We start from the raw sequence: 25920 nt of genomic DNA, 5'->3' as shown, positions 1-25920 counted from the left end.
CTCCGGGAAATTTACTTGTTTACAGATCAATGAAAAACGCCCCAACAGTGTGATTATATGATAGAAAGGGGATCTTAAATGAGTGGCTATGTCATATGGAATTAATGAACGAGTTTAACAAATTACATATAAGATAGCAACGAGTGTAAGATTATAGTCATCACAGAACTAGTATGTATGAGAAAGTAAGTACATAACTTTCAATTTTCGTTTCTATATATAAGATAGGCGAAAGCCGGCTCGGATGGGACATATCCGTCTACCATGACAATCATGCGACGTCACATATTTTTCATGACGTCACCATAGTGTTATTACACACGTGCCTTACGGTATTGATGACATGGTCGTATGACGTGTTAAAACGGGCCAGCTATGTGATAGATATCAATCTGCCTGATGAGAGTGACGGTTTCAAATTCTACTACTTGTACAAAGATATGTGGACACTACATACAGTCATTTCTTTGGTTGTTTTAGTTTATCATCAAACGCCCTCCTTTTTTGTAAGCGCACGGTGCACTTAGTAGGTAGACTACGGTATTTATCTACCTTTGTTGTGAATTAATTTGGTATAAACACCTTCAATATGATGGTGTTTTAAATATTTATCATCCTTTTGTCCATATGACAACAAAACATCACGAAGTTAAATTTTACTAGTATTTACTTTCGTTTTAGCAGACCCACACTTAATACTGTCACTTAATTAACAAAATAAATATTAAAGCAGAGAACTGTCATAATTTGAGAAAAGGCACAGCGAGGAGAGTTTTACATTTACTATTCAACAAAACTTTAGACTATTTATACAAGTTTAAAAAAAAAGATGTTTTCTTTCTATGTTCAGGTGAGATTTGTGAAAACTCATCTCAGAGGTTTTCTTTTTAGCTCAACAAAACTGTCAAGTCTTGTTTCTTACATCCAATAGGATAGATAAACTTTCATATCCTGTAAGAAAGTTAGGATCACTGTTTACTTCACCCTGTTACTACTTTCTATAAAAAGGGAAGCTTTAGTAAGTTTCATTTTAAATATCACATTATGTAATAGGAGTGAATTTTTGTGATTTTTGAAATTTTGCATTAACATTTTAAGGATGAGACAAAAAAAAACAAAAAACAACAACAACAACAAAGACAAAACAAAACCAAAAAACCTGCCATGTCACTTGTGGCGTCATAAAGGGTTTTATTTCAAAAGTAACACGTTGATAAATCACGCTATTTACTTTTATAGGACAATATTGTAGTAAATGTAACTCAAAGAACAATGAGCAATAATCAACAATGATAAAGTTCCTGTCCTGAAAATTGTTTCCACTAGAAACTAATCTGGCGTCATCTTGGTGTTTTCCATATTAAATACAACACCCAGCCTGTACTGACTGACACTATGTCTAAGTGTTATGTGTTATGTAATAAAGGGACACAACTGTGTGACGTGAGACGTACTCGTCACATTTCCATGACTTTGCTGTATCATTGTTTGAAGTTACAATATACAAACTATAAATTACCCATTAAAAAATTCATGTAGGCATCTGATGCTTAAAAGATCTTAAAATGTGGATTGACGACGGTCTTAGGCTGAATAATCTAAAATCTGATAACTAGAAAATTGAATAGTTTGGGTGCCGATACCTCAGTGGACATGTTTAGATTACCGTCATATAGTATGTTGGACATACATGACTTCCATTGTCAATGAACCTTAAACAATTAAAAATAAATAAATAAATAAATAAATTATGACGTACATACAGAGTACATGCCTATTATCATGACAAACATATTAGCCTTACGTATTTTCATGGTGTCTTTTTCAGTGATTGGTGTTCTGCGTCATGGTAAGTATCGTTAACATAAAAAACAAAAGCTTCTGGCCACATGTTAATCAATACTGACTTTTCAATATTCCACAACATTTTACGTCACGTTAATATGTTCGTCACGATAATAGGTATGGACCCTGTATAGCACGAGTGACACCGATAGTCCAGATACTTATCTACAGTTACTGCATCTAAACGGGTGTGAGGGAAGTAGCACTTTTACTGTCGCCTCAGGAAAAAGTTAATGTCAAGGGGGACAATAAAAGTGCCATTTCCAGAAATACCCATACAATTACTGTTTTATTATACCAGCATTTAAATCATTCTATTTCCTCCACTATTCCTTATGCTTTCCATCCGGATAGTCTTTCAGCATGCTAATCGCCGTTTTTATGACCTGTTGGGTGTTAGCATTGTCTTTTTCAGAAAATATCTCTCTAGCACTTCTTCATCCAGATTATCGGAACTTGTAGAAGATACCATTTTCCAAAGCGTTCCTGTAGCATTTACTTGGACGATTTTAATAAACAAACTGCGTCTACGTTCTCGAAAGCGCTGTCGGACTTCATTGTAATACAAGGATTGACAGTAGAGACGATCCGAAAGGCTTTGACAAATACATTACCCAATAAATAAATAAATAAATAAAAAAGAAGCGAAAATATGAATGCGCTCATTCCGGGTAAATAGCACTTTTGACTATCAACCTGGTTAATAGCATTTTTTGAGGGTGTGGATCAAATAGCATTTATACAGTCTACTTTTTATATCGTGTAAAATAAGGAAATGCATAATAACATTAGCTATTCAGTGGTCTTGGGACGACAGTACATTTATGGAATATAAGAGCATGAATACAACTAACGAAGAAAGACAACGTTATGACCCGTGCATTGAACGGCACCCAATCGCCTAGCCAGAAATACCCACAGCTTATACTGCTGCGCCACATCGACGTTTTTTTTAATAAAAAAGAACGTTTCAATGGCTCAGTGATGGTCGGCCCGATATCTTGACATGATTTTAGTGGAGGTCGAATTTCCTGTCGTACTTGTAGTTGTACTATGATGAATATATATATAAACATCCCTATAGGAGGAAGTGTGTCTGATCATGACTTCAGTAAAACATCGCTTGTTGCTGACTAAGGAAGTTGATTGCGTGTGTGTTCTGTGTCAACAAAGGTCAATAATCCGGAAGAATATATGGCGTCACAATTATCACAAAATACATATCAATTGTGAAGTGGTGTCCAGATAAAAATCTATTTATGGGTGAGAGGTACGAAGGGTACATAACACAGATATCAATACTTGATAAACTACATGTATACACATACATTTCACTACAGATATCAAAGTTTGAGTTAAAAAAAGGAAAATACGACCTTGGGTTCGACATCATCCTCTCCGTACAAATAACATGGCGATATTATCCGTGAGACAGGGAAGTAAGAGGAACTCAAAGACTAACTTCCGCCGTAGTGTATATATCGGACTTATTCATTAATGTACTTTTAAGAACGGAATTAGATATACATATATATGATCAAATCCACAAGACAATAGCGAATACAATACAAATGAAAAAGTAGAGAAATCACTTTACTTAGAAACTTTATAAATATTAAGAATTTACAGTGCAAAGGACACAGTTTAGTTTTTAAAGTCAATAAAATAATAATTTAAATTCTACAAAATAAAGAGATAGGCATTGATTTTCTACTCAGTAAATACATCGAACATGAAGATATTCTAAACTGCAGAGAAACAGCCATTGAGATCATATCATAAAGCCAGAAAAATTAATTTGACAGAGTAAAAAGTCAATATCATGCATTAAAATTGTCCATGAAATTTCCCTTTAAAACACTGCAAGTATGTCCATTAAATGTTACCTGTAAAATGGTAAAGGTATCAGGAAATCGTCCTTGACGCAGACCATCTAGTCTTGCTTGATGTCCCGAAAATAACGACGGATCTTAGAAGGATAGAACGTATCCGAAGATATACTAGTAAGCTTCTCAAGTACACCGAATATTTGGTGGAAATACGCAATGTAATGAATAATAGGCGAATACATTGCTACATGAAAATGTCATGCGCCGTCTTACACTTATCACTATCAACACTATTTCTGCAGATTATATCACGTGACTCACACATTTATATACATTTTGTACTGGTTACCATGCGGTAACCATGTTTCACAATTCCATCTTCTCCCTGCGGTAGACATATTCCACAATTCCGTCTTTCCTTTCCTGTGGTAACCCTGTTCCACAATTCAATCTTTCCTTTCCTGTGGTAACCCTGTTCCACAATTCCACCTTTCCTTTCCTGTGGTAACCCTGTTCCACAATTCCGTCTTTCCTTTCCTGTGGCAACCCTGTTCCACAATTCCGTCTTTCCTTTCTTGTTGTAACTCTGTTCCACAATTCCATATTTTCCTCCCTGTGACAACCATGTTCCACAATTCCATATTTTCTTCCCTGTGACAACCATGTTCCACAATTCCATATTTTCCTCCCTGTGACAATCATGTTCCACAATTTTGTTTCGGTTTTCGGTCTGGTTACCATAAACTTACCCATTTTACTAGTGAAGTGTCATCCTCATTAGGGATTTTAAAAGTTTAACACTATTAGATAGGTTACCTTTTACATAATATATGGTAACTATGGTAACCATGGATGATGTTATATGAAAATTTATTTTGGTAACCAGACATGTCTTTCTGTAATCAACATAGCCAAACAGGGTTTTTTGGTCCTTTGTATCCAAGACAACCAGTTATTTTACTTCATGTCAGGTTGAAGGATGGCCACCAACCAACGTTGATCTATAGCTAACGTAGTGTAGAAGGTTTCTATGTAGCATGTACCCAAGGTAATCACTTGGTTACGTGTGGATATTCTGTCATTATAAATATTCCGTTGTAGCCGAGGTAACCGTACTATCTTCCTAGAATCATTCATGCAGATGGTAACCGTGACAATCTGCACTTCCGGTGAGGTAGCAAGGCTGATGTCTCTATGTGGTACGGTAAGAATGTTATCCTAGGAACCAGGTATTTTGGCACTCTTCACTATGGTAACCACGTCGAATCACCACATGTCTGTAACACTATTGTATCACACATGCCTTCGATACTTCGACATTGTTCTGTTTTGACAAGCCTTTCGTGAACAAATTGGCTTTTCCTGAAAAAGACAAAAGAATATGTTTGAATAAAAATATCCAATGTTTCTTAGTCGACAAGAATTTTATTGTTATGAAGTTTTAAAAACACATTCAATTGTATTTAATGGTATTTCTTGTACTTGATATATTCTATTATACGTTGAATAAAAGCATACAAAAAAAAAAAAAAAATATCTACCAAGAATATTTTACCCTATCATAGATAGCCTTATAAAACTTGCACAAGAAAATAGCCAATCACGGATTACCTTACAAGAACAAATTCATTTGCATTGACTATGTTCTGTCTAATGAATTTGTAGCATTATGAATATTATAAAATTTAATATTCCATCAATCCATTTAACATCAGGGTGCCACCAGACCAAGCCCATAGCTGTACCACTAATATTTTGATACACACAAATGATCTCCCTTTTTACATATCAGTTTAAATTTGGCACATATCCTATTGTCAAAATTTGAAGATGTGAACCATTGCAGTGGTGATGAGCATCACGTGAGCCTGTTAATCTGATCTACATACCGGACCTCCGGACAACTTTCTCCACCACCAACATGTACTCGTAGAAGTCAAGAGTATTGGAGTTGTCAACATCCACTTCCTTCATTGCTTCCTGAGTATAACAAATAACACATGCTTTATTATAGTCTAAGTAGGGTGATTTGTGATGTCGGATATGTGAGCACTTGTATGATTTAGAAATAAATACATCTTACAGTGATAAAGGATAAAACTGCTACTGTTTTATCCTTCTAGGGGTAATAAGTATGAAACCCAGAAGTGAGGCTAGGAAATCAAACTAAGCCTTCACACAAGCACTACCATAGAAGGTAAGGTTACGAACCCTGTAACTCAATCTAGTAAAATACCGGGTAATTTTGAAACAAACTGAAGGTTACTTATGTAATAATGATAATAAATAATGATTTCGAGTTTTATATACCGCCATTTCACAGCAAAATAGCCGTCTCAAAGCGGTTCACAAATTATTTTCCGTGGTTTTGGGTCTTTAACAGTCAATGTCTTTCTCAACTCACTGGAGAGTTTGCAGCCAGAATTGTCATTTCGGCACTTACAGCTTATACCACGACATTTCTTGCACCGCCCTACCACATACTCTTTTTACCACTGAGTTGACTGGAACCGTACTGAGTAAAGTATTTTATTCAAGGATACAGCACAACGCCCGCGCGGGGACTCGAACTAGCTACCCATCGGTCACGTAGCCCTGTGGCCTTAGACCAACTAATCAGGCTTCTTGCACTTAAAACACGTAATTTCACTATTAGTATATAAGACACGGAACCGTTTTAACAAGATATTTTCTGTCAATAATTCAACTCATTTGAAAGACAAAAATCGTTAAAACTGGAAATCTTGATGATTCATTGCCTCTAATCAAATACTGTACATAAAGGATGCAGAAACCTATGACACAATAAAAGTTACTGTTTACTAAGCTATATTCATTGGTTATAAACCTTCATGAGTTTCCTGGTGGCTGTCATTCAGAGCCGGACAAGGAAATTATTTGACAAACTCGACTCGTGTTTGTATTACAAATATACCTCGAAATGATCTTGATATTTAAATTCAATGCACTTTGTCAGTTAATAAAACGCTTTTGGGAAGTGTCACTATAACTTTATTTGTTTAACAAATTTAATTAAATCTGGGATTATGACACCTCACTTCAATAAACGGGTTGTTTTTGTCTATAGTGAGACGGGTAAAGACTGAGACACATGACGGACACAAACGTGTTGTTTACTGACACACATGGCGGTCACACACGTGTTGTTTACTGACACATATGGCGGACACACACGTGTTGTTTACTGACACACATGGCGGTCACACACGTGTTGTTTACTGACACATATGGCGGTCACACACGTGTTGTTTACTGACACACATGGCGGTCACACACGTGTTGTTTACTGACACACATGGCGGTCACACACGTGTTGTTTACTGAAACACATGGCGGTCACACACGTGTTGTTTACTGACACATATGGCGGTCACACACGTGTTGTTTACTGACACACATGGCGGTCACACACGTGTTGTTTACTGACACATATGGCGGACACACACGTGTTGTTTACTGAAACACATGACGGACACATACATGTTGGTTACTGACACATATGGCGGACACACACGTGTTGTTTACTGACACACATGGCGGACTCACATGTTTTGTTTACTGACACACATGGCGGACACACACGTGTTGTTTAATGACACACATGGCGGACATAAACGTGTTGTTTACTGACACACATGGCGGACTCACACGTGTTGTTTACTGACACACATGGCGGACTCACACGTGTTGTTTACTGTCACACATGTCGGACACATACATATTGTTTACTAACACACATGGCGGACACACACGTGTTGTCTACTGACACACATGACGGAATACACGTGTTGCTTACAGACACACATGGCGGACCCACACGTGTTGCTTGATGACACACATGCCGGGCACACTCGTGTTGTTAACTGACACACATACACGTGTTGTTTACTGACACACATGGCGGACATACACGTGTTGCTTGATGACACATATGACGGATACACTCGTGTTGTTTACTGACACACATGACGGACATACACGTGTTGTTTACTGACGCAGGACGGACGCACACGTGTTGTTTACTGACACACATGGCGGACACACACGTGTTGTTTACTGACACACATGGCGGACACATACATGTTGTTTACTGACACACATGGCGGACACACACGTGTTGTTTACTGACACACATGACGGACATTCACGTGTTGCTACTGACACAGATGGCGGACCCACACGTGTTGTTTACTGACACACATGACGGACACACTCGTGTTGTCTACTGACACACATGACGGAATACACGTGTTGCTTACTGACACACATGGCGGACCCACACGTGTTGCTTGATGACACACATGCCGGGCACACTCGTGTTGTTTACTGACACACATGACGGACACACTCGTGTTGTCTACTGACACACATGACGGAATACACGTGTTGCTTACTGACACACATGGCGGACCCACACGTGTTGCTTGATGACACACATGCCGGGCACACTCGTGTTGTTTACTGACACACATACACGTGTTGTTTACTGACACACATGGCGGACATACACGTGTTGCTTGATGACACATATGACGGATACACTCGTGTTGTTTACTGACACACATGACGGACATACACGTGTTGTTTACTGACGCAGGACGGACGCACACGTGTTGTTTACTGACACACATGGCGGACACACACGTGTTGTTTACTGACACACATGGCGGACACATACATGTTGTTTACTGACACACATGGCGGACACACACGTGTTGTTTACTGACACACATGACGGACATTCACGTGTTGCTACTGACACAGATGGCGGACCCACACGTGTTGTTTACTGACACACATGACGGACACACTCGTGTTGCTTACTGACACACATGACGGACATACACGTGTTGTTTACTGACACACAGGACTGACCCACACGTGTTGTTTATTGACACATGGCGGACACACATGTGTTGTTTACTGACACACACATGGCGGACACACACGTGTTGTTTACTGACACACATGCGGACACACACGTGTTGGTAACTGACACTCATGGCGGACACACTCGTGTTGTTTACTGACACACATAGCGGACACATACATGTTGTTTATTGACACACATTGCGGACCCACACGTGTTGTTTACTGACACACATGGCGGACACACACGTGTTGTTTACTGATTCACATGGCGGACACACACGTGTTGTTTACTGACACTCATGGCGGACACACACGTGTTGTTTACTGACACACATGACGGACATTCACGTGTTGCTACTGACACACATGGCGGACCCACACGTGTTGTTTACTGACACACATGACGGACACACTCGTGTTGCTTACTGACACACATGACGGACATACACGTGTTGTTTACTGACACACAGGACTGACCCACACGTGTTGTTTATTGACACATGGCGGACACACATGTGTTGTTTACTGACACACACATGGCGGACACACACGTGTTGTTTACTGACACACATGGCGGACACACACGTGTTGGTAACTGACACTCATGGCGGACACACTTGTGTTGTTTACTGACACACATAGCGGACACATACATGTTGTTTATTGACACACATGGCGGACACACACGTGTTGTTTACTGATTCACATGGCGGACACACACGTGTTGTTTACTGACACTCATGGCGGACACATACACGTGTTGTTTACTGACACACATGACGGATATACACGTGCTGTTTACTGACACACATGGCGGACCCACACGTGTTGTTTACTGACACACATTGCGGACACACACGTGTTGTTTACTGACACACATTACGGACACACTTGTGTTGTTTACTGACACACATGGCGGACATACACGTGTTGTTTACTGACACACATGGCGGACATACACGTGTTGTTTACTGACACACATGACGGACATACACGTGTTGTTTACTGACACATGGCGGACACACACGTGTTGTTTACTGACACACACATGCGGACACACACGTGTTGTTTACTGACACACATGGCGGACACACACGTGTTGTTTACTGACACACATGGCGGACACACACGTGTTGTTTACTGACACAGGGATTAAGTATGGATATTCGTGACGATATTGATGACACCCCATTATTATTTTCATATTTTGTAAAAATACAATAGAATAAACAAATGAACAAAGTTTACTTTTCAAGATAGTATGAGAATTTTTATGTAGTATATATCGATAGAAGTCGTGAATTTCTCCACCAATGATCCCCCCAATACTAATATTGTCGTTCTGGGCGTCGTTATGACTTCCCAGCATATTTATCAATTAGGAATCGCTAAACTGAGATAATCGCTTTACCTTAAACCAATGAATTGTTGCTTGCTATTGATAAGTAAACCTCTATTGGTGCGCATATCTTAGATAGTATCCCTGATGTGTGAAAATATGAATGTGTTAACATTGGTATATTTACACTTTCGAGATGCATTTAAATTTATCTGAAAAATGCATGATAGATGACTTGTAATTCGATTAATATATACAATATCTATTTATCCACTTTGTTATCATAAGCACCTGACAACTGTATTGTATATATATATATACTGTAATTCATACCTCTATTTGACCAGGAGTGAACGAACAGCCAAGAGACGTCAAAATTTTGGTAACCTGTCGAAAAAAGATGAACAGTTATTTATTGGCGCAAAATCTGTCTCTATATAGTCGGAATACAATAGACATATACAAGCCAGCGACAATTGATAAAACCGGCGTCCTACTCACCTCCTGCACATCCAGCATCCTATCACCGTTGTTGTCAAACTCCTTAAATCTGCCCCAGTGGTCCAACAGCTACAAAGTCAATCAATATATTATCTATAGATAAGATAAAGTCAGAAAAAAATCTTTAAATTACAGAGCGTGTTTTTGGCGTATGATACGTTTTAAAATGTTTCGGAGAACCAATTCAACGCAGTCGCGAATATTTTTTTTTATATATTTAGTTATTATTTACACATATAAACAAATATTAAAACCAGCAGTGAGCGAAATGCATCATTTTTACATGAACACGAAATAATCTGCTATATTAAAGTATTTTAAAAGTATCGCGTGCAGGCAGTAAAATGAAAAATAATAAAATGAATAAATATCTTTATCTTTAAATTTATTAGAGAAAAGGCCTGTAAATAGGCTGAATATAAGTTCTGGCAATGTTTTTGATTCAAGTTGAACCGTTTGTTTTAAGAAAGTGTTAAATGTTAAAACTTTATCATTTTGACGTAAAAACTCTCGCGTTTGTAATGAAGAAGAAAGGAAACAATGTACTTACAAATTTCTGTGACATGTGAGCGAAGTGACGTAGATAGACTGTTCCGTTAAGTTTGTCCGTGTTAGGATCAACGATCACAGGGTTCTCCGCTAGGAACATGAAAACAATTACTTAAAAGGACTTTTTAAATGAAATATGAGGTTAATGCCCTCTTCATCTATATTTAGCATTGTTGTCGGCCGTATTAATGTTTCCCTTACTCCCCGTCAGGATTCCCTTAACACCATAAGTTAGTTCTACAAGGAGGAAAGACTGTATTATGTAATTTACTATTCATTGATAGCACACTGAATTTGCCATTCAAATAGCGAAAAAGTCTATATAATTTTAAATCACAATATAGTATCAGCTATTGATTCTGGAAGAATATCATGTTCTCTTTAGCTGTCGCGTGGTTGAAGTTTTTGGCCACCATTCGCCATTTACTTGTAAGTTTAAGACCAATCAAAATATACATTAGTAGTGAAAAATGTTATCTTGGTTTTTTGTTCTATCTGAAAATGAATATTTATCATTAAATTAGCAATCGAATATAGATTTGTGGGTCTTTTCTATAAACTTTTTATCATCAAGTAACATTACAAAGGCTACATGATAATAATACTCACTATCCCTACTCCTAATGCAATACTCCCTGTATACAACCAAGTAATTGCGCAAAAATAATATTATATAATTAACGATGGCAAGACCAGTTCATTTTTGCTAGACAATTATGAATCAAGGTAATTGAAATAATCGAATGCTTAACGGTAAACCTTAACATTTTGCACAAAACAATAAATTATTTTAAACTGTTTATGCATCAAAAATGCACATTTACACAACACATTGTTTAAGATTAAATGTGTTTAAATATTATTTACGTATATTCCTATACGTACCTCAAACTTTAGTAGAATATTCTTTAATAAAATTATGTTGATCTGGAAACAGTTGGCATTACTATTACCTTATAAATATACTTTTAAGTCTGTGTGATTCTAAAATAATTGCATCTGCAAAACTCATCACAAAACACCCTACTTGTTAGATGTTGATAATGACATGACATTGTAATACGTTGCTTTTTATATTTCTGACCATTGCAGTAGTACTTTAAAAGTAAAGTATATAAAATATATTTTCGGAAATAAGCACATTATCATAATGTAGCATTAAAGCTTTCCATGGACAAGAAAGATGGACATCTCTGCTATGTGGTGATACCATAAGTATATTTTATTTTCTACCACCATTTGAGATTGCAGGTAGTAAGCTTTGCCTGTGGACTTCAGTCACCTAATCTGCACGCCACGTTTAATTCAAGTGACACAGTCTAGAACGAATACATATACTTTATGTTATGAAATTCTGAGATTTTACAAATTATGGGGCAATTACCTCTCACACTACGACATCCTTTTGACTTATTTTGTTTTCCTCCGTCGCTATAGATCAACACTTTAGGCTTAAGCATCACTGACGAATTAAGCATCACTGACGAATCCTAGAAGTACGAAGCAGCTGTAGGATGCGATTAAATTAATTCTTTGTCTCCTATCTTACTCATGAGTCGTACTGAAAGATGTGTTATGTGTCCCCTTTATCATGCTATTCGGGCCCTGGTTTAACCCCAGATAGACATGGTGGTTGTACTTACAGACAGGCGGCATTAACATTTCATTTCGTCGTTTGGCTAGACTACCATTTAGTTGTGAGGGAGGGGTATACTCTCTTATGAAACATGGTTTCGGTCTGAAAAGGAAATTCATTATAAGCAAAACATTTTGAATTTTTTTTTAAACAATATTTTTAACATTACGGAAGTGAAATACTTCAAACAAGTGTTTATACATACAACCACCACCAAACGCGTGCTAGACTGAGATATGGATATGTAGGTCAACAGGTACTTGTGGTAGGATATTTCGTTAGCCAATGATCTATCGGAAGTACATAATTAAATTTTAATAACAGTTCCAGGCGAACTATAATTTAATACCAAACTGTTATTCATTTCAACAACGATGATACTATCTACTTTTGATTTTTTTTTTTTTTAATTTTAAAGCTGTTTAAAGGTTATATATAGCTTGATACAGTCATCTAAATCAATATGATCATCTTATAACACCGAATTTGGACAATGCCATCATATTGTTTTATTGTACTTACGGAACCTGTGTAACAATTTGTGGCACGGAGGGAACTTTAGACAATCGTCGGATACGTCTCAACTTCAAATCCTGAATGAAATATTTTATTGTTTTGCTCAATTTGTCAACTAACATGTTATGGAGGGACATTTCATGCATATGCCTTTTCAATCTCAATTTTACAATGAAAAAAGTCAATATCAATTGCTAGGATGTCAGATATTTATATATACATGTATATATATTTCTGTTATGCTCTCTACTTCAGTAACGATATTTACTATGAATACAAATTCCGAATCATGCAAACATCCTTTAAGGAAAAGATTTTTTTATTGAATGTTATCGTATTTAAAGAGTTTGCATGTGATGCTGATTAAAATATATAGTTCTGAATTATGCAATTATGCTAATCTGTAATTTTGCGAGGACGAAAACAATAATATTAACCACACTGGTGTGTGATTTAGGAAGAATATGAAGAAAAATTCTTCATCAGACATGTTAGCATTGATGCAGGTGGTTGTAAAATGCATAAGGAAATTAGCCATGCTGTCAAACTAAAAATGCATGTTGTCTCATATGAGGTAATCGTTTATATCAGATTAGGAATGTAAACACAATACTGATGAAGCTGTAATCACGTAGATATATTTGGTATACATACGGTATCAAAGTAAGTGTAGTGAGGAGGAAGCATCATCTTAGCGGAGTCAAGTTTGGCCTGAGACGTCGCGTCATATAACTTATCCATCGTCCGACTTAACTTCACAAATGCAGGATCTCTCGTGTGCGTCTCGGCGTCGTAAAAACGCTCGCTGAGTTTGCTATGAGTAAGATAAGGCATATGGTAAACGTTTTGCGATTTGTTAATCTGGACAATTCAGTAGTCATACAAGGAGTTCAGAAGGTTTCTTTTCGCGTATTTTTGGACTGAGACTGTAGCGATATTAAGACTTTCGCAAACCTCAAAGTAATTTTGTACATTAAATGCGACAAATCACATTGATTGATTTATATGTTAAGAACTTCTTATTCAGCAGTTTAATAAAATAGAACTACAAAAATAAAGATATCTAATAATCTGATTAACAATGTCACTCTAGTAAAAACAAATCTGAAACTTAACTTTTGGCATCACTGTCATATCATGTCATATGGCCATTTATAAACATTGTAATATACGTGACGTCATACAAGAATGACGTCGTAGTGAAGTCGTATGATTTATTTGGTGCTTGAAAACGAAATTAGCCGATCTTGCAGAGATGTTGAATTTGTTTGATAAATTAGATATAACACAGGCATTACTTAACATATAAACATATTTATTTAAGAAATTTGGAGTGTTGAGATACGTTTAAAAGTACTGTTTATTGAAAGTTAATATTCGGGCATTCATCGGTAAAATCTATATTCGCCCAATATTTATTTAATTTATCGCTGTTTGCAGACGAATTTCTACCGGACGAAAGAATAAAAATAAATTGAATAAGCATAAATACATATTTGAGATATTTTCGAAATATCTTGGATGAAGGGAAACAACCCTCTCATGAAAACTTACTTGATGTCGGTTCGGAGCCCACCAAGTACGCCAACAAATAACTTTTGTTGATTGTATAGTTCACCCTCCAGATGGGCTATATCCTATAATCACAAAATAACAATACTGTTAAATTAGAGTTACACACAGATGGGTTATATCGTGTTATCACAAAATAACGATACTGTTAAATTACAGTTACACACAGATGGGCTATATCCTATTATCACAGAATAGCAATACTGTTAAATTACAGTTACACACAGATGGGCTATATCCTATTATCACAAAATAGCAATACTGTTAAATTACAGTTGCACACAGAGGGGCTTTATCCTATTATCACAAAATAACATTACTGTTAAATTACAGTTATCCTCCAGATGGGCTATATCCTATTATCACAAAATATTGATGCTGTTGTAAATACATATACCCTCTTAATGGGATTTTTCCTGTAATCATATGAAAATGATACTGTTATATTACAGCTACCCCTCAGATGGGCTATATTTTGTTATCACGAATTAATTATCCTCTGATGACTTATTAATACTTGGATTAAGTCATAATCTATTTCAAAGAAAATTTTAAAGTACATGTACTTGACATAAAGTCAACTGTTCTTGTTATCATTTACATAAACATCTATACCACGCATTTATCATCATTGCATGGCATATATTAACTTAAATTATTCTTCAGGCATATTTGAAATTTAAAAAACTATCAACATTTAAAATCCCGATTAGTTACAAAAGAAACAACCCACTAAGCATAGTTGCTTGGATTCAGTAAGAAGAAATGTTCGAAGTATTACCTTTTCTTTTATATAGCCTTCTCTTTTCAATGAATTGACTTCGTCACCATCTGTGTGAACAAAATACTGTATTTACATGCTAGAGCAAGTTAATTAAAATATAAGTCTTCACACAGGCAACAAACAGTGTTTACTCTAAATAATGTTCTTGTGTTACACGAGAATTAGTCTCTTATGTGTAGGAATATAATTAATAGATAAAACGTCCGATAAGTTTCTTCTGATACTATGAACTACATAAATATAATACGATACTTTACCCGAGTAAGATACTATGAACTACATAGATATAATACGAAACTTTACCCGAGTAAGATACTATGAACTACATAGATATACTACTTTACCCGAGTCAGATACTATGAAGTACATAGATATAATACTTTACCCGAGTAAGATACTATGAAGTACATAGATATAATACTCTACCCGAGTAAGATACTATGAACTACATAGATATACTACTTTACCTGAGTCAGATACTATGAACTATATAGATATAATACTTTACCCGAGTAAGATACTATGAAGTACATAGATATAATACTCTACCCGAGTCAGATATCATGAACTACATAGATATAATACTCTACCCGAGTCAGATATCATGAACTACATAGATATAATACTTTACCCGAGTAAGATACTATTAACTACATAGATATAATACTCTACCTGAGTCAGATATCATGAACTACATAGATATAATACTTTACCCGAGTCAGATATCATGAACTATATAGATATAATACTCTACCCGAGTCAGATACTATGAACTACATAAATATAATACTCTACCTGAGTCAGATATTATGAACTATATAGATATAATACTCTACCTGAGTCAGATACTATGAACTACATAAATATAATACTCTACCTGAGTCAGATACTATGAAGTATATAGATATAATACTCTACCCGAGTCAGATACCATTAACTACATAGATATAATACTCTACCTGAGTCAGATATTATGAACTATATAGATATAATACTCTACCCGAGTCAGATACCATTAACTACATAGATATAATACTCTACCCGAGTCAGATACTATGAACTACATAAATATAATACTCTACCTGAGTCAGATATTATGAACTATATAGATATAATACTCTACCTGAGTCAGATACTATGAACTACATAAATATAATACTCTACCTGAGTCAGATATTATGAACTATATAGATATAATACTCTACCTGAGTCAGATACTATGAACTACATAGATATAATACTCTACCTGAGTCAGATATTATGAACTATATAGATATAATACTCTATCTGAGTCAGATATCATGAACTATATAGATATAATACTCTATCTGAGTCAGATACTATGAACTATATAGGTATAATACTTTACCCGAGTAAGATTCTATGAACTATATAGGTATAATACTTTACCCGAGTAAGATACTATGAACTACATAGATGTAATACAATACTTTACCCGAGTCAGATACCATTAACTACATAGATATAATACTCTACCTGAGTCAGATATCATGAACTACATAGATATAATACTCTACCCGAGTCAGATACCATTAACTACATAGATATAATACTTTACCCGAGTCAGATACCATTAACTACATAGATATAATACTGTACCCGAGTCAGATACCATTAACTACATAGATATAATACTCTACCTGAGTCAGATATCATGAACTACATAGATATAATACTCTACCCGAGTCAGATACCATTAACTACATAGATATAATACTCTACCCGAGTCAGATACCATTAACTACATAGATATAATACTCTACCCGAGTCAGATACCATTAACTACATAGATATAATACTCTACCTGAGTCAGATATCATGAACTACATAGATATAATACTTTACCCGAGTCAGATACCATTAACTACATAGATATAATACTCTACCCGAGTCAGATATCATGAACTACATAGATATAATACTCTACCCGAGTCAGATTATATAAACTACATAGATATAATACTCTACCCGAGTCACTGCCTAAGCTGCCACTAGTCTTCTCTTGTCGTAATTTCAGACTTTTATACTGCTCATCGATTTTCTGTACAGAGAGATAAATCATACATTGCTGAAACATGTTTATTAATTCCAATTAAGATTTATTAATTTTCATGTAAACAAGGTGCTTGATGCTTATTATCTTACTTTCAATTAGATTAATTTAAAGCATTTTGTTTTCGTGAATACTGTTTTCGTTCAGAGCACAAACAAAAATATTTATCATCACATTATCTGCCTACAGTTACTTTATGTTAGACTTTATAAAATTAATCATTTATGATATGTATTTAGAGTAATAACCTTACAGTTGCATGTGAAACAAAGAGTGATATTGGTAAGAATAACACCTGTATCCGAGGGGTATTCATGATTTAAAACTAATTACTTACCGACATTCTTCTATTCATGTTGTTCTGGCTGTTTCGGACACTTGCCAATTCTTGCTCAAGTTCTGCGATTCTGAAGAGGGATTATACAACATTTTAGCGTGGACCAAAGGAATATTGTAATATATTGATGAATGGATATGTTTTAGCATTCTATACCAGCTGCATGTTAAAAGATACAGACCTTTTGTTCGAGTCTTTAAGTATCCGTTCCTTTTCTTTACCCCAAAGATTGGCAGAGCTTGTTCTTTGTAATCTGTTTTGGTAAAAAATAGTACAATTACAATATATATGTATTTGTAATTTTTGTTTGTACAGTTTTCAATCAACCGATCTGGGTTTTTCTTTTTATTATATGCCTGATCTAGGTATAGCCGTTCAAAAACAATACGGGTAGATAATTATATCTGTACGTCTTGGAGTGGTGACAGCATGTTTCAAATATTACATTGTGTCAAGGTATTTGTTTTTTAAAAACAATACCTAGACAGTTGAAAAAACTAGTGACCTAACAGTTACTCTGGGTATAATGATATTTGATGCAGAAGCTTGTTGATAAATCAAATGTTTCAATCGAATTAAGTTTACACTACATAGGGAACTCTGTTTGATCGCCTACGTTAATCTTGATATTTCTATTAAAAGTGACATTTCTTGTATAAAAGATAATAATAATAAAAGAATACCGTCGTGGAAACGGGAAATGCTTAACTTCTCTATTGTCTTATTCAAGTAAACATTTCTGTTGTTCATATTTTATAGTTTTGGCAAACTGGCTTACTGCCGATATTATTTTATGTTTAACTTGAAAAACGTTTAACATGAAATTCAACCCAAATACACACTCTTGAAGTCTATCAGTCTTCTCTTGTAAAGCTTTTTCCAAGTACTGAAGCTTTCCTTCTTGTTTAGCTGCATCTATAACCTTCTGTGCCATTCTTAATTTTTCCTCCATTAATTGTCCTTGTATACAATCCGTCTGGTCTGTAATCAAAACACACACTGCTGAAACACTGATTTTATTGAATACTGAAAAGCTATACTGATTCTACAAAAGACACCCAAGCTATTAACAATATTAAAAACAAATTGAGAGTAAGATACAGTAGATTGAGCCACACTGAATTATACTGAGCCATATAGTTGGTTCGTCCTCTTAGAACTGGTAAATTATAATTGGTTCGTCCTCTTAGAACTGGTAAATTACAATTGGTTCGTCCTCTTAGAACTTGTCAATTACAATTGGTTCGTCCTCTTAGAACTGGTCAATTGCAATTGGTTCGTCCTCTTAGAACTGGTCAATTACAATTGGTTCGTCCTCTTAGAACTGGTCAATTACAATTGGTTCGTCCTCTTAGAACTGGTCAATTACAATTGGTTCGTCCTTTTAAAACTGGTCAATTACAATTGGTTCGTCATTTTAGAACTGGTCAATTGCAATTGGTTCGTCCTCTTAGAACTAGTCAATTACAATTGGTTCGTCCTCTTAAAACTGGTCAATTACAATTGGTTCGTCCTCTTAGAACTGGTCAATTACAATTGATTCGTCCTCTTAGAACTTGTCAATTACAATTGGTTCGTCCTTTTAGAACTGGTAAATTACAATTGGTTCGTCTTCTTAGAACTGGTAAATTGCAATTGGTTCGTCTTCTTAGAACTGGTAAATTACAATTGGTTCGTCTTCTTAGAACTGGTAAATTACAATTGGTTCGTCTTCTTAGAACTGGTAAATTACAATTGGTTCGTCTTCTTAGAACTGGTAAATTACAATTGGTTCGTCCTCTTAGAACTGGTCAATTACAATTGGTTCGTCCTTTGAGAACTGGTCAATGATGCTCAGGGACTATAGTGATCAAAGGTATCGACCAAACACTCGCATTAGGTCCAATGAAATGTCAAAATCTGGACAAGACATTGAATCTCACAGCGCCAATACCAACAATATGACCTTTGCGCTTCGGGAATGAAATAAAGACAGGGTAATGAGGTTAGTTTGATGTTTTAAGCAGCTCATATTTAAGTCCACTAGATACACACCCTCTCTTTAGGCAGTGAAAGATAATGTATTGAAATAGACGATAAAATACTCACTTCTGAATTCTGCTGTCTTTCTCTCAATTTCTAAAATTTCGAAATGCTTTTGCTGAAAGATGAAAGAGAAATTTGATGATATTGGGGGCATTTGCACACAAATATTGCAATATTTATGTCCAATTATTTATGTAGCATTTTTACAGTGAATATCCCCATCTTTTGGACAATTTTTATGATCATGTTTTGATTTTTGGCATTTAAACTAATAAATGCTCAATTTCGACGATATATGTATTTGCATTTGTGTGATTGTTTTTTATGCCATTATGTCCAAAACATAGCAGAGGATTACATATGCGCAGTCTTCCATTAGCATAACACGAAGGTATAATGGGTACATGTATGAATGGAACGTTTATCTTCATATACACAACACCTATTGAAAGTTTAAAGCAAATTTCACGGATGCATACCGGCTTAAATATGAACACAATTAATGTACATGATGTAATTTAAATTATAAGAAACAAGGGGTTTTCGTGACATGATTTGTTAAGTTTCACAATCATGAACACCTTCAGATTAATCAACATCTTAGCATAGATTTTATTTCATTTCGCTTGTGGCTGATTATATATATTAAGTACAATGTACGCTGAAAAGAAAATGGAATGGTTAGCAAGTTATGATATATTAATAGAATGGTAAAATAGCTATTATCTACAAAAAAAAACCCCAAAAAAACAAAAAAAATACGAACAAGCCTTTCCTGGTTTCTATTTAGATTGAATTTATTACAATAAGATTTACGTAAATACCTACCTTTAGTTTATTACACAGTTAGCTATATATTCTTTATGACTTTATAATTTAAAGCATGTAAGTGATGATAATCTCAGTCATTATTGATAGTAATTCGGAAAGATTTCGACACTTACAGACTACCATACAATTTATTATTGTAGACTACAGATCTGCCGTGAAGATATCATCATTCCTATCGCCTGATATACTTACATCAATTTTATCGTAAACACCATCCTGTAAAAACTTCAAACATTTAAGAATGTCGAGCATAATTTTGGCGGGACATTTGAGTTCGTCATCACTGAAGTTACCGTTACAGTAACCATGACGCTCCTCATCTAGATACGTCAACCGGATCGACCTCCAATGCTCGGATTCCTAAAACAAATTCAAATGCTAAGATAAACAAAATCCACAGAAAGATGTGAAGAAATAATTCTATGTCATTGCTACATAAAACAAAATCTACTAATAATGATAAGTTCATTGTAATTTGATTGAAATGATTTTAAGTACTAAGTACTAAGTAGAGTATGTAAGTAAGAACAATGCTTCTTGGCTCTCTATGTCGAAATGCATAACTTAATCTTTTGTGATAAACTAGATAATTAGTGAATGTCCCCTTCTATGGTCAAGGTCAATTTAGAATTTTGTAAGCTTCCTTCCTTCTGGAAGTTAAAACGTTTGGTCCCTAGCATCATTTGATATGTCCTAGAAGGACAAACGTATTTATGATGATGTATCTGTTAACAATGTTGATTAACACAACAAAGGATTGCTAGTTTTTCCTAAATTCTTTATTCGTGTTTTATATTTTGACATGGCATTTGTTCGTTGTGACCAGACTAGCTCTCATTTGAAATTTGACCTAGATTTGTATGGCGGAAGCAGAAGACGCTAATTCTTCTCTAGGACCTGGTCTTATTCTACGTTTACATTTTCAGGAGTCTCCATGCAAATCTATATTTGTTCACATTTTAGCCTCGTTTAATCGATTTTGAGTTCAAGTTATGATTCGTTATAATGTCGATATTTTGTCTTGTTTATGCAGACACTGAAGAACAACATTTGTGGAATATACACCCATGTTTTCTCACTCCTAAGGCAGTTGATGTATACAGAGAATGAATGAGACGTGGGTAACACCTTGTAAGTACCGTATTGATGGTATCACTAATCTCTGAAATCTAAACAAGATTGTGCTCAGATTAATTAGAAACAAGACAGGTAAATATTACAAAGACCGGCGGTTAAAAAGCGTAATCGGTAGCAGTTAACTTGTTGGCGAATACCTTTACTTAGCTTGTGACCACACACAAATTATAAATTTGACGCCAATACAGTTATTTCTGTTAGTGTACCGACTACGGTGTCTTGATATCAAAATGATCAATATAAACCTCATAACATTGGCCTTAATGACCATATTTCCGACCGACCGTAATATACGAAAGAATCACAACAGTCTGTGATGAATAGCTGCATGACAAACTGTTGCCGATCTTTTGAGTATGATAAAAAAAAACTTGCATGATATTATTAAAATTCACTTGATGCAATATGGTTTGACGATTATCCTTGTATTGGGAAACCTTCAGCTACCTATCACAATTGAGGATCAAGACTTGTTTCTGTGGACGAAGCGTCTGACTAGAGTCACGCTGCCACAAATAGAATGTATAAGACTTTATTACTCACCACATCTTCTAGTCTTTTCATGATATCCTCTACTTTGAAAAAGGCCCCGAATTCGAAATCCTTTTCCGTGATATCGTGGAATATATCAAATAAATCGTTGATGGCTTTACGAAGTTCCTTAAGATTTTCCCTATTAAAAACCAGTCTAGCTGTTCTGTCCTGTCTCTGAAAGTATAATTATATTGTTTAGCTTCATATTATTTTAAAGTTCCATACTGCACAGCTGTTAAATTTTACGGGGACAATATTTTGTCCCAATCGAAACTAGTTCTTAGGTAATACATTTTTCGCAACCCGTCTTGTAAGCTTTATACAGTTAACAATTATACATTTGAACTTGTATACAGTTGTCATATTTGAATAACATTTATACCAGTGTATGATATATGTGTAGATACTAGTGAACTAAGGTGCAAACTGCTCTTTGGATTAAGTATGTACGAAGAAGAAGGATGAGTTGACACTCAAGAATATTCCATGCTCTCACGTCCAACGGTTACACAAACATACAAAAAAATGTCCCTGCATAAAACGACTAGAAATAATTCTTATTACGATATGTAGATACATTCAATAGAAACACGACTGGAAATAAGTCTATTTAGATAAAGTTACTATGAACACGACTCGCAACAAGCCTTTTTAGATATGATCACCAGAAATACAACTAAAAATAAGCTTTTCTAGATAAAGTCACAGGAAATCACAGGAAATATGACTAGAAATAAGTCTTTGTAGATGTTTTCATTAGAAATACGACTGAAAAGGAACTTATATTGATATAGTCACTAGAAATACGACAAAGAAATAAGCCTTGAATACAGACATTGAAAGTTTGACAAAACATTTAAACGATCATTTTGGTGTCTACCAGGAAATACTGCTTTACAATGATCCGTATAGGCAGTGGGTGACCTAGATACGCCAAGAATGTGATTTACATGAGCAACAAGAGGAACAGGCATCTTTACTCATTGGAAACCTTTTAAGTAGTACTCGGGGATGTAGCATTAATCCTCTTATTATCGTATAATATAACATATACTATCTACACAACCGACACTATAACACTCTTATGTAGGATATGATCTGAGATAAATGAGGGCTTCATGATAGCTTTCTTATTTTTCCTTTTTTGTCTCCTCAGATACTACTATGTTCCTTTTAAACATACAACTGTTGTGTATGCGGTATTGTTATTTACTATAGTTCAACCAGCCACTCTTTTTGAATAATAAAATATATAATACACAGGTCAGATTAGGATCGCTATACTTACATCTTTGCCAGTAACGATTTCCTGGATACCGTCCCCCATCTTGACTTGTTAGTCTTTTCACTAACTTCCCGGTTTGAAAACAAAACTATTAGGTACTATACACAAATTAATTATTATAAATCCAAGCTACAAAAGTATAAATCGTCATTTTCCTTCGTTATATTGTTATCAAAGCTACATCAGAATAAACAGGTTCCACATCGTAATGCAGCGTTTAAATCCCGTTGTTGTATCTTCTTCCTTCATGCAAGTTCGACGTAGTAAAGCTGAAAATGGATATATTCGTGATACAACCAATTAATGGATATCCCGAAAACAAGGTAATATCATACGGTATTTAAACACAGATATGTGTTATAAAGTAACATACACATAAAAACATACAAAAAACTCTTGACAGTTTGTATAGAAAGATTATACACCGCTCATTGTTCAAACTACATTTGATCCGGCATTTATTAATGCCGTGCATACCTATATATAGATACAAATATCAATGCTGCTGTTCAGTGTTAACATTTGACAGGAACAGTGAAGCAAATATGTGTGCTTACTAGATATTTACGAGGTAATATATTGAATTCACCTGTGTTATATATTAAAACACCAGCAATTAGCGATAAGAAATATTTGAATAGACTTGCTTCACCTCAACTATAAAAATCTCTATTGCTTTCTTTTGGTACGGATTGTATTGTTGATGAATAGTGTCTTTGCATTATAGTATGTAGTCTGTAATGACATGAAGTCGGAGAAAAATAAATCAGGCAAAGTAAGATGAATTGAGAACAGTGTTTCTTATATGGTCGTTTTTATCCACAGTGCATATCTATATACCGGTGTGTTAGGACATATTGTATTTGAGTATCATATTATATCTTTGACATGTTGTGATTTAATTTCTCTGCTACTATTTGATGATCATTTCGATAGATGCATATTACCCTGATTCAATAGACTAAACCTATGACTTATGCTATGTTTTTGCAGCATTAATTATGTTAACAAGGGAAGAGGATACTGGTAAAGGTATTATTGTCGGTACTATCTATTGTTAATCCATTAAACACGAGATAAGATAACACTTCCTGTTTAGAATGTAATACAATACGTAGTTGTTATTATCTATTGTAGATCAGTGCTGATTGGATTGAAATATACTGTCATTTACATAACAAACCAATATAGAGTTTCCGTCTTTCTGAGGTTAATTCAATGATATCGTTTTACAAGTAATATAATTTATGCATACATACAGTAGATTAAAAACTAAAACTATCGAAACGAAATAATTTAATGATCTTTAGATATTCTGAATCAGTCATGGAATGACATAGTGCTTAATATACCATAGGGTGATTTTTTTTCTCAAACTAATAACCCAAGGCATGTGTTACGCTTATCTAATGTATTAGATTTTTAAAACTGTGAATAATCAATAAATAAAACAAGCGACAGATGTGACAAGGATATCTAACGTAACTTACCTGTCCTGCCCAGTAGCCATTCCTCAGGTTTTCGGTACATGTATATCTATCTCATAGACGTCAATGTAAAGTTTGAACCTCCAGTGTATTGTCCGAGCCATAAACAGGCGCGTGGTCAGTTCGAGATTAAGTTTTATTTATACATATATATATAATTAAATGGTTAGGACCTTGGGTGACGAACCCTATCAATACTATTTACACTTGAACCAGGTGAGACAAATATAATACCGTTAATCGCCTTTCTGCACAGTTGAATAAGTGAAGTGAAGTGCGGTAAGTACCATATCAAAGTGAAAACCCAAATAAAATAGCAGTATTAGACATATAGACTTTATACCTGGTATTCTGATATAATAAAGTAATATAATTGATCTATCAATTAATATAATTTTTAAATCATTTTAGATTTTGTACTTTACATACTGTAAGTATACTGCTATTTTACATTGATTATTTATGAATAATTAAGTAATATAATTAAGCTATAAATTAATATCATTTTTGAATTAATCTAGATTTTGTACTTCATATATAGTAAGTATACTGTAATATAACCTTGATTATTAATGATATGTCAATTGTACGAAAATATATTTTAATCAATTTATATTTAAAATACCTAAAATAGCAGTACACTGATTTTATAGTACAACATAATCATTTGGAGTGTGTCTTGGTTTCTTTCTGATGTGGTTTTACATGTCAGGATGATCTGTCATGTGTTACATATCGTTATAATT

At 34.8% G+C, this 25920-nt stretch overlaps 1 protein-coding gene across 1 annotated transcript; it reads right to left on the bottom strand.

The window, feature by feature from the left end:
• Window positions 1-1167: 1167 nt before the first annotated feature.
• LOC117342420 lies at window positions 1168-25419 on the bottom strand. Its single transcript, XM_033904574.1, has 19 exons — window positions 25178-25419; window positions 23691-23956; window positions 22412-22576; window positions 20924-21091; window positions 19964-20015; window positions 18718-18856; window positions 18057-18128; window positions 17876-17945; window positions 17454-17526; window positions 15462-15511; window positions 14663-14745; window positions 13763-13922; window positions 13115-13185; window positions 12600-12694; window positions 10958-11046; window positions 10408-10476; window positions 10240-10293; window positions 5564-5654; window positions 1168-5036 (listed from the first exon to the last, which is right to left on the bottom strand). The coding sequence occupies exons 2-19, from the start codon at window positions 23727-23729 to the stop codon at window positions 4960-4962; spliced, it is 1617 nt and encodes a 538-aa protein (XP_033760465.1). The 5' UTR covers window positions 23730-23956; window positions 25178-25419; the 3' UTR covers window positions 1168-4959.
• Between the last annotated feature and the right edge of the window lie 501 nt (window positions 25420-25920).

Source organism: Pecten maximus, chromosome 14 (genome assembly GCF_902652985.1).
Source record: "Pecten maximus chromosome 14, xPecMax1.1, whole genome shotgun sequence".
NCBI classification, from domain to species: domain Eukaryota; kingdom Metazoa; phylum Mollusca; class Bivalvia; order Pectinida; family Pectinidae; genus Pecten; species Pecten maximus.
The sequence above is the reverse complement of the archived record's forward strand: the minus strand, read 5'-3'. Positions and strand labels throughout refer to the sequence as shown.

Bases quoted from the DNA above. Each gene is read 5' to 3' on its own strand.
- LOC117342420 (XM_033904574.1), bottom strand. From the start codon at position 23,729: ATGGGGGACGGTATCCAGGAAATCGTTACTGGCAAAGAT. The intron at 20,016-20,923 runs GTAAGTATATCA...TTCATCTTTCAG, and splicing joins GTGTTTACGATAAAATTGAT to CAAAAGCATTTCGAAATTTT. The intron at 13,923-14,662 runs GTAAGTTTTCAT...TCTTACTCATAG, and splicing joins GGGCTCCGAACCGACATCAA to CAAACTCAGCGAGCGTTTTT.